The sequence below is a fragment of the Ceratotherium simum genome, chromosome 33, assembly GCF_057802395.1.
Source record: "Ceratotherium simum simum isolate JZ-2026a chromosome 33, ASM5780239v1, whole genome shotgun sequence".
Classification (NCBI taxonomy): Eukaryota; Metazoa; Chordata; class Mammalia; order Perissodactyla; family Rhinocerotidae; genus Ceratotherium; species Ceratotherium simum.
Window position 1 is genome coordinate 9,720,265 of NC_141932.1, and position 10,390 is coordinate 9,730,654.

Below are 10,390 nucleotides of genomic sequence, written 5' to 3' on the forward strand. Positions count from 1 at the left end.
GTTAGCCCTGTAGGTCTGCTGTCTTCTGTTGGCTTTGCTCTCAGGCAAGCTCTCACCACGTATTGGGCTCTGAGGTTGTCCAGTCCAGCCTCCTCCCTGCCGTGGGTCCTTCCTGCCTCAGAGATGTAATGGGGAAACTTCCTTTTCTGTTGAATCAGGATCCTTATGTCCACACTTTGTGGCTTCTAGATGCAACTTCCTTCCCGCTCACTGATCTCATCTGTGGTCACACTCCTACGAGATGAATCAGAGCTTGGGGTCAGAGACTGAAGTAATCCTGGCACAGACTCTTGACCCTGCAGCCTAGAGATGCTTCTGCCCTCTCTGCTACTGACCAGGAACCCCAGAGGGTGGGTGGAGACAGGCGGTGGGGCTGGCCCTGTTCCAGTCTCTGTCCCCCTGGATGGAGCCCGGGAGCATGCAGGAAGATACGCGTGACCACAAGCCCCCAGCCTTCCTCCACATCTAGTCTGACTTTGTCCTCAGGTCTGTGAAGCCCCAAATTCATGTCTGCCACATTCAAAATTCCCCCAGGACACGTGTGACTTTGGTGCTCTGCTTCCCTCTCTGGATTTCCACTCTGTCTTAGATTTTTCACTGAAAATTCTTTTCTCTTGTCAGCCCTTCAATGATTTTAAGAAGATTTACAATGACATGTTTCCCCCTTGTATTTATAGATATTTTCGGCGGGAAGGTAGGTCTGATACTCAGGTCATAGAACCCCCAGGGATGGTCCTCATCTCTTTTCCATTTGAACTCCTGCCCTTTGTGACTTCACTCAGGCTCATGACTTTAAATACTATCTGTATGGTGATGACTCCAAGTTCATGCATCCAATTAGAACTTTTTGCTAAACCCCAGACTTGCACAGATCAAACACCCTCTGCTGATTTTCCACTTGTGTGTCTTATATGCATCTCTAACCCACCATGTCCCAAATTGAGCTCCTGAATCTTTTCTTTAAAAATCTCTGAAAATCTTTCCCTTTTCCAACAATGACAGCTTTGTTACCGCACAAAATTGGAGTTCTCTGCCCGATGTGCATAAACGAGCCAATTAATTATGGCACCAGCCTTTGAGGGGAGAAATCAGCTTTTTATTCTGCAAGATCAATTTCCAGGGAGACAGGGGGCATGTGCCCTCAGGTCTGTCTCCCCAATTCAGGATTTGGGGAAAAATTTAAGAGGTTAGGGAGAACAGGTTGGCACACGGAAACACTGGTGGGACAGGTTTCGATTGGTGGGCTTCAGGTATTTATGGTAAGGATTTAAACATTTATGATGATGTTCTAAATATCTATGATGAAATTGGGAAGGAATTTTAACACTGGATTTTCCTGAATGAGGGACCCTTCGCTTCTGCTACTAGTCCGGCTTTCAAGTTCCGGTCACGTCACGGTCCTTGGGTTCCGTAGAAGGAGGCTCTTTGGTTCCGAGGTCGTTTCAGGTTATGATTTCTTCTTTTGCTCATGCCCTGGCTGCGTGACTTTGCAGTTTTTCTGAAAGACAATCCTTAATCACTTTGTTGATAAGAGATGAGGTCTGTTCAAACTGGCTCTAAATGGGTCTGTGGTTATAGCTTCACACCTGCAACTGTTCTCCACTTTTCTCTTTCTCTCCCAATGTGGGTCTGATCTGCCAACAAATACTGCTAGCCCATCAGCCTCTCACCAATTCCACCATGTCCACCCAGACCCAGGCACCCCCGTCTCACTCCCCAGGTGTTGCAATAGCGTGGGAGGAGTCTAGGCTCAGTATAGCAAGCAGAGTGACCAGGTGAAAGCAAATTGGATCCTGTCCCTTCTCTGCTCGAGCTCTGAACTGCCTTCACTCCTGTGACACTGTGATTTATAATAAGAAATATATGTGTTTGGTGTTTGTCCCTGTTTCTGGCACAGAGCTCCTAAAAACCTTGGAATTTCCTAACAGAAGAGAGCAAGAAAGTTGTCTTTTGTTAGGTTAATGAGGAGACTTTTGGAAAGACCCTAAGGATGGAGGCTAGTTGCCGGAGGAGCCAACCGTGTGATTGGAAGGTTAGAACTTTCAGTCCCACCCCCATGACCTCTGGAAAGGGGAGAGGGGCTGGAAGTTGAATCAGTCACCAATGGTCAATGATTTAATCAATCATGATTATGTAATGAAGCCCCCATAAAAACCCCAAAGGGATGGGGTTCAGAGAGCTTCTGGGTTGGTGAACACGTGGAGATGTGGGGAGAGTTGGAGGCTCAGAGAGGGTGGGAAGTCCATGCCCTTTCCCCACTCCTTGCATCTTGTTAACCTAAAAATAAAGAGCCAAAATGAGAGGGTGAGAGGCATTTATTTGTGATTGAAGAATTGCAATTTGGGATACACACATTTGGATAGCAACTCAAATAGTGTCCCACTAGGGAGTAAGAGGCAAGGACTTTTAAAGGCAAAAGAGGAGGGCTTGCATTACAAAGAATATTAATTGGGGTTGGCAGCAGAAAGCTAATCTTGGCTAACCATAATTGATTGCTAAGACCATGGCTAGAGGGAGGTAAAAGTTGGTCACGGTGACAAGCTGCAGGTTTTTCACAGTGTTCAGGGAACATTTGTGTCTCGACTCAGTTCAAAAGTTTACGTTCTGGCAGCTAACCCGGTGGTGTAGTAGTTTAGCTCAGTGTGCTCCACTTCGGCAGCCCAGATTCACGGGTTCAGTTCCTGGGCAGGGATCTACACCACTCATCAGCCAAGCTGATACAAAATAGAGGCATATTGGCATGGATGTTAGCTCAGGGCTAATTTTCCTCAAGAAAAGTTAGCTCAGGGCAAATCTTCCTCACCAAGAAAAAAAAAAGTTCACCTTCTGCCAGATGGAACATGAACAAGACCCATTTCCTTAATGGCTTCCCAGCTCCATTTTAAAGCCCTTAGACATAAGTGACCCCATTCTGTTTCACGTTTCACAATCCCTTCATCTGGCTGTTGATTCGTATTTTTTAATATCCTTTGTAATAATCTAGTAATCTAGTTTACCAGTAATCTAGTGAGTAAACTGGTTTCCTGAGTTCTGTGAGCCACTCTAGCAAATTAATCAAACCCGAGGAGGGGGTCATGGGAACCTCCGTTCTAGTCAGAAGCACAGGTGACAACCTGGACTTGCAATTGGCGTCTGAAGTGGAGGGTGGTCTTGTGGGACTGAGCCCTTAACCTGTGGCATCTGATGCTGTCTCTAGGTAAATAGTGTCAGATTGGAGTTAACTTCTTGGTGATGTGGAAAAAAACACACATCAGAATTGCTCTCGGAATCATAATGGCTTACTCAGTGTAATGGTTCATTTTATCTGTAAACTTGACTGGGCCATGGAGTACTCAGACATTTGGCCAAACATTATTCTGGGTGTTTCTGTGAGGATGTTTTTGGATGAGACTGATGGTTAAATCAGTAGATTGAATAAAGCAGATTGCCCTCCCCCATGTGGGTGGGCCTCATCCAATCAGTTGAAGGCCTGAACAGAACAAGAAGACTGACCCTCCCACGAGTAAGAGGAATTCCTCCTGCCTGACTGCCTTCCAGCTGGGACATTGTTTTTTTCCTGCCTTCAGACTTGAACTGCACCTTGGGAATTTTGAATGTGCTGTTCCTTCCGAATGGACCACTTTTGCCTGGATGCCTGCACAGCTCACTCTCTCACTTCCTTTATGTCTCTACTCGAATGTCACTTTCTCCATGAGGCCTGCCCCAGCCACATTTTTAGAGATTTCAGCAGCCCTCAAAGATTTCTCTTCTTGTTTTCGTTTTCTTTTTCTTAAAATATATCATTCTCTAAGAGACAGTGTATTTTAATTTTCTCATTAAAGGTTTGTCCTCTGACTAGTTTTTGACTCACCTTTTCGATCCTAAGGGCTTTTCCTTTGCTGTATCTCCAGCCCCTGAAACAGGGCCTGGCACACAGTAGGTGTCCACAAAACAATAGTTGGATGACGGATACTCATATGAACTCGTTTGATCCCTTTACAGCATTTCTAACAGTGTCCCTATTTTTCAGATGATCCAACTGAGGCACAGAGAGGTTAAGTAACTTTGGTAAAGTTGAACAGGTGGTGTGTGAGGGGTCTGGGTTCCAACCTGGGTACTCCACGCCCTCAACTTCTGCGTTCCAAACGCCCTGCTCTCAGGCTTGCTCTGGGCGTCAACTCCAGGGCAAGAGTGTGAGGCTACCTGGGACGAGGACAGGGATGGGAATGGGGACCCAACTTCAAGGGGTCAGGAGGCCCCAGGGTCACTGGTGGGGACTGCATCTCTCAAGAATCCTGTCGACCAAGTCATGTCCATCTGATATTTTTGTCACTGAGAACTCACCTTCTCTCCTGACACCACCTCCTGGACCCTCAGCCTGTGCTCCCCTCCTCACAGCTCCCATCATGTGATAATGAATTTGCTCTTTGAGCTCCCTGAAGGCCCAGAGGCTCTGATCCCCAGGGAGCTGGTAGGTGCCGTTCTTTTCCCTGTGTAGACAATGGTGCATGAAGAAAGGACCAAGTTATGGGATCTTGTGAGGCTAGAGAAGTCTCTCACCATCTCAATAGCTCACAGTTTCCACCTGCAAATAGGAGAGAGGGTGAGACAGGACGGTTTCTTCGCCCCCACCTCCCCCTACGGCCTGTGGTGTCCAAGTTCCCCTTCCGTGGAGGCTGCAACTCTCCCTTACTCACTGGCTTCCTGTTGGGGCTTCCTCGGCCCCACCTCACATTTGGGGCATTTCCTTGCCTGACAGAGGGAGCTGGACCTGGCCTGTGCCCTGGCCGAGGCAGACATGGTGCCCCTGCTGCTGCTGCCCCTGCTGTGGGGGGGTGAGTGGTCGAGGGGGGAGGGACGGGACTGGTGTGGGAGGGGCTGGAGCTGCAGCTGAGCCTCTGTGTCCCCCCAGGGTCCCTGCAGGAGTATCCAGGGTACCAGCTCCGAGTGCAGGAATTGGTGACAGTGCAGGAGGGTCTGTGCGTCCTCATACCCTGCTCCTTCTCCTACCCCTGGGATTCGAGGTATCGCCATGGTGAACTCTACATCTACTGGTTCTGTGATGGGGACTACACGCACTACCATATTCTTGTGGCCACAAACAACCCAGAGCAACAAGCAGATATAGAGGCTCAGGGCCGGTTCCGCCTCCTCAGGGACCCCAGGACCAACAACTGCTCCCTGAGCATCAGAGACGCCAAGAGAAGTGACACAGGCGTCTACTCCTTCCGAGTGGAGAGAGGATATTATATGAACTATAGTTATAGAGATAAGAAGCTGAATTTGCAGGTGGCAGGTACGGCAGGGGCCCCAGAAGAGGACCCTGGGATGTGTCGAACCCTGTTTTAGAACAGGAGCAGGACTCTGGAACATTATCTGCTCCAGACCTTGGTGCTGGGATGGTCAGAGGGATACAGGACCCAGGTCAGCTCCAGCCCTGAGGCTCTGGTCCCTTTCAGGTCACACCCTGGGTCCCCACCTCCCTGGGGCCCAGGCATCTCCCTGTCTCCTCCTCAGACATGACAGAGAAACCCAACATCCACTTTCCGGAGCCTCTGGAGTCCGGCCGCCCCACAAAGCTGATCTGCAGCCTGCCAGGGTCCTGTGAGGGGGGAAGACCTCTCACGTTCTCCTGGGTGGGGGACGCTCTTGACTCGCTGGACCCCAAGGCCCTCCAGTCGTCGGTGCTCACCCTCACCTTGAGGCCCCAGGACCATGGCACCAAGCTCACCTGTCAGGTGAAACTCCAAGGATCTCAGGTGACCACGGAGAGAACCATCCAGCTCCATGTCTTTTGTGAGTGTTGGAGGGATGGCTCATCCCTGAGGGCAGTGTGGGCAAGATTGAGGTCCAGTCCTGGGATCCTTCTCCCAGAGGAGACTGGGGGAAGTAAAACCCCATCCCTTCCACTTAGGGAGCTCCCGGGATGAAGGGCAAAACCCCACCCTGCCCCTCGCCACCTCTTCCCTTCCCAGATGCTCCAAGGTTGATGACCACCAGCCTTTTCCAGGGAAACTGTACAGGTAGGAAAGATCCTCTTTTCTGAGGCTGTGATGGGAGTGGGGCCTCTGCCAGCTCAGGGCTTGGAGATGAGACCCTCGACCCTCACTCCTCAGCCTCCTGGGTCTGGTTCTGTCCCCCACCCACCCTCACCACCGTCTCACATCGGTGGGCCCAGTATCACTGTTGGCTCCTCCCTGTTCTTTTCTCTAGCTTTTATTTATTTATTATTATTTTAATTGAGATGTAATTGACATATAACATTATATTACTTTGAGGTGTACAATATAATGATTCGATATTTGTATATATTGTGAAATGATCACCACAATATATCTAGTTAACATCCATCACCACACATAGTTACAGAATTTTCTTTACTTGTGATGAGAACTTCCAAGATTTACTCTCTTAGCTACTTTCAAATATGCAACACAGTATTGTTAACTATAGTCGCCATGCTGTAGTTACCTCCCTAGGACTTATTTATTTTGTAACTGGAAGTTTGTTCCTTTTGATCCCCTTCATCTTTTCATTAGTTTTTAAGTTTATTTTTAATTGTAGTAAAAAACACATAGCATAAATTTTACCACCTTCACCATTTTTAAGGTTACAACTCAGCAATGTTAAGTACATTCACAGTGTTGGGCAACCAGTCTTTTCTTGCAGAACTGAAACTCCATACCCATCAGACACTAACTCTCCATTCCCTGCTCTTCCTCCCAGCCCCTGACGACCACCATTCCTCTTTCTGTCTCTGTGATTTGGACAACTCTCGGTTCTGCTCCCTTTTCTTGAGTTTCTGTCTGCTCTCACCTCCTATGATATGCACCCTCTTTCATCTCTGATGTGATCATCTTTTCCAGGAACCTTCAATGTTCCCGTTCCCCATGGCTCCACCCTGGACCCTCATTTCAATCTCTCTCCCCTTTCCTGGGCATATTCATTCCCTTCCATGTCTCCACCTCAGATCCTATCCCTACCGTGATGCCTCCATAACTTTATATCCAACCACGGATCTACACATTTAGCCACCTCTTGCTGATGCCTCTCAACTGCCCCCAACTGACCCCTGCTTAACCCAGAGGTGATCTGGACATAATGCTAGACCCTCTCTTTCTCGCTACCGCACCTCATGAGTCAGCGAGGCTCCAGAACTTCACTTCTCAAATTAATTCCCTCTTCTCCTTGCCCTTGGCCCCAGACCCAGGTCTCAGCTCCCCCCACTTTGCTGTGTGTCTCTCACCCAGCCCTGAAGACCCTGAGCAATGGCACATCGCTGCCAGTCCTGGAGGGCCAGTTCCTGCGCCTGGTCTGCGTGGCTGACAGCACCCCCCCTGCCAGGATGAGCTGGTCCCAGGAGGGGAAAGCCTTCAGCTCCTCCAAGCCATCAGCACCTGGGGTCCCGGAGCTGCCCCAGGTTGGGGCTGGAGATGGAGGGAAATTCACCAACCGAGCTCAGAACCCGCTGGGCTCCCAGCATGTTTCCTTCAGCCTCTCTGCGCAGAGTGAGTTGCAGGACAGGTGCTGGGGGCGGGCAGCCTGGTCAACTGTTTGGCTGTGGGAGGGGCTAGGGTCTGGAGACAAAACGTCACCCCTTCTCCGCTTCCCCCAGGAAGCCCCTTTTCCTGCAGCTGTGTGACTGGGGAACAGCAGGGCTCCTGGCCCCTGGTCGTCACCCTGATCAGAGGGACCCTCATGGGGGCTGGCTTCCTCCTCACCTATGGCCTCACCTGGATCTACTACACCAGGTGAGCAGGCCTGTCCCTCTCCAGGGAAGTCCAGTGATTGGCCCCTGAGTTCCAGGGGCACTGAGTTGTCCCACTGCCTGGAGTGGGAGTTAGAGCGACCGACGCTGATCTGAGACCCGAGTTGGCTCTGCAGGTGTGGAGGCCCCCAGGGGGCAGGGCTGAGAGGCCTGACTGAGCCTCCCTCCATCTCAAGATGGGACTGAGGTGTAGACTCGGAGCCCAGAGGGACAGACATGCAGACATCACTGTCAGCTCCTCCCTGGAAACTCTGGACTCAAACTCTGTCTCATTTGTACTGATGGATTTCAATTTGTGGAGGTGAAGAGAATGATGATATGGAGAGGTCAATGCCATTGAAAGATTTTTATTACTTACATTTCCAGAGAGGAGGTGGCACATCACCCCCTGCAGGGCCACAGGGGAAGCACCAGGTTTGATCAGGAGACAGAAGCAGGCATGGGGGAAGCCTAGGCCAGGGCCTTTATTGGGGTTTCCATGGGAAAGGAAGTTAGGGCAGGCACATGGTTTAGGATTAGCTAGTTTGAACAATTCTGTGGTGCTTTGCCAACAGGGGTGGTCTCTAGTTGTCTGGTACCTTGTCCTGGGTGATTAGGGCAGGGGAAATAGTGGCTTGGTGTGTGGGAGTTAGATAAAGGGGTGTCTGGGGGACATGGGCTCAGGATTGGTTGGTTTGCATTGAATGATGTCTCCTGGCAGAGCCCTTTGCTGTCACCAAGATTTGGCTACTCCTTGGAGTGGGGGCAGACTCTCCCAGGGCCAGCAAGCTTTTTAAGGTGTCAAATCATCATAAGATAAACAAAATAAAAACATGATCATTTCATACACACCCCATTGACTGCCCCCTTGTTTCTGCCTGCTCCCCTCCCTATCTGTTACCAAACCCTCCTTGTTGGTCCTGCCCACCTCTCCTCCTACCCTCCTCTCTCTCCCTCCCCAGCCCTATGAAGGGAATGAACTTGGGGCCTTACCCTCCTGTTACCCAGAAGTTACCTGGTTAACACCTGAGTTTCTGGTCTCCCAAACTTCCCCATCAACGGAGACATCCATACAGAGTAGAGTCAGGAGCACAGTTTTTCTTTCCCAGTTTAAAGACGCCCATCTCGTAATTATTATTATAAAAGATGACAACATTTATTTATAAATAAAAGTTTTAGTAAGCAATACAACTTAAGAAGCAATGTTACCATTGAGTGTCTCCGTGGGAGTTTCTAGAGCAAAATTATGTGTGAATCTTCTGTTCTTTTTTTGTTGAACTTGTTTCCACTACAGCTTTTTGTCTATTCATTGTTTTCTTGATGCCTAACTTATATTGAGTAAAACATGCAAATCTAAAGAGTACAACTAGAGGAATGTTTATGTATGTGCACACCCACACTTCCACCACCAAGCTCCACATACACGTTCTTTCCACCCACCCCTGTGGTCAGGTCAGGCTACCAGAGAGAAAGGGGCTGAGCTGAGGTTGGAAGGATGAGAAGTGGGCGGGAAGCTTGGGTGGGGACATGACAAGAGCTGAGCCAGGCTGGCAGATGTGGGGGTGCACCTGTGTCTGCTGCTTGTGGGGAGGACCAGGAGAACCCAACACACACGATGGTGGGAAAGAAGGCAGCTCAGATACCCAGATACAGCCTTGAGTGCAGGCTGAGGACACTGGGCTTCATCTTGTGACCCTTCAAGTCAGCACAGTCCCGAATGTACCACCTCCCTCTTTCCTGTCCTTGTAAATCTGTACTGCCAGTGTTTGTGCTTCGTAGAAGTGGAGTCAAACTTCATATTCACTTTAATGTTTAGCTGTTTTCTCCCAATGTTATGGCTTTCAGATTTATCCCTGTTGTTCCATCTATCAATAACTCATTGTTCCTTTTAGTATTGGTTTTCCTTTTAATATAGTATTTCATGTGTGAATATACTTCCGGTTATTTATCTATTCTACAGATAAATAAATTCAATGGCATTGAATTTGTTTCCAGTTTATGGATTTTCAAAAATAATTTTGATATGAATTTTGGGATGAAAGTGGGAGCACTAGCACTTTGTTCCTGGTGGTTATGTGGTTGCTCTGTCGTAAGGTAGGCATGTATTTAGCTGTAGAAGATGCTATCAAATGGGTCTCCTGAATGGTCAAGTGAGTTTACATCCCCACCATCACGTATGAGAGTCCTCATCTCTCTACATCCTTAGCCGCACTTTTATTGTCTGCACATTCAGTTTTAATCATTGCAATCCCTTTGTGGTGCTATCTCACTGTCGTTTTAATTTGCATTTCCCTAATGAGTCATGATGTTGAGACTTTTTCATATATTTCTTAGCCATTTGAATATCTCCTTTTGTGAAATGCCTGTTCTGGTGTCTTGTCCATTTAAAAATAAAAATTGGGCTATCTTTTCTGTATTGATTTTTTTCAAGTTCTTTATTCTGGATGTGAGTTTTTTAAATTGTGACTCTCTTTTCCCACTTGTCACTCTCTTTAGTGATGAGCAAGAGTTTTAAACTTTTTAATGAAATCTCTTTTGTCAGTCTTTTCACTTATGTGTAGTGCTCTTGCTGTCCTAGTTATGAAATCTCTGTATATCCCAGTATCTTAATGATCTTATCAAACATTTCCATTGATTAATTTTTTATTAAATAATTATATGCTA

The 10,390-nt window shown here is 48.3% G+C and overlaps 1 protein-coding gene across 1 annotated transcript; it reads left to right on the forward strand.

The window, feature by feature from the left end:
* The first annotated feature begins 4,765 nt into the window (after positions 1–4,765).
* Positions 4,766–10,164, forward strand: LOC101390603 (sialic acid-binding Ig-like lectin 14). Its single transcript, XM_087421218.1, has 6 exons — positions 4,766–4,814; positions 4,892–5,275; positions 5,497–5,775; positions 5,955–6,002; positions 7,230–7,487; positions 7,595–10,164. The coding sequence occupies exons 1-6, from the start codon at positions 4,778–4,780 to the stop codon at positions 7,732–7,734; spliced, it is 1,146 nt and encodes a 381-aa protein (XP_087277344.1). The 5' UTR covers positions 4,766–4,777; the 3' UTR covers positions 7,735–10,164.
* Positions 10,165–10,390: the final 226 nt, after the last annotated feature.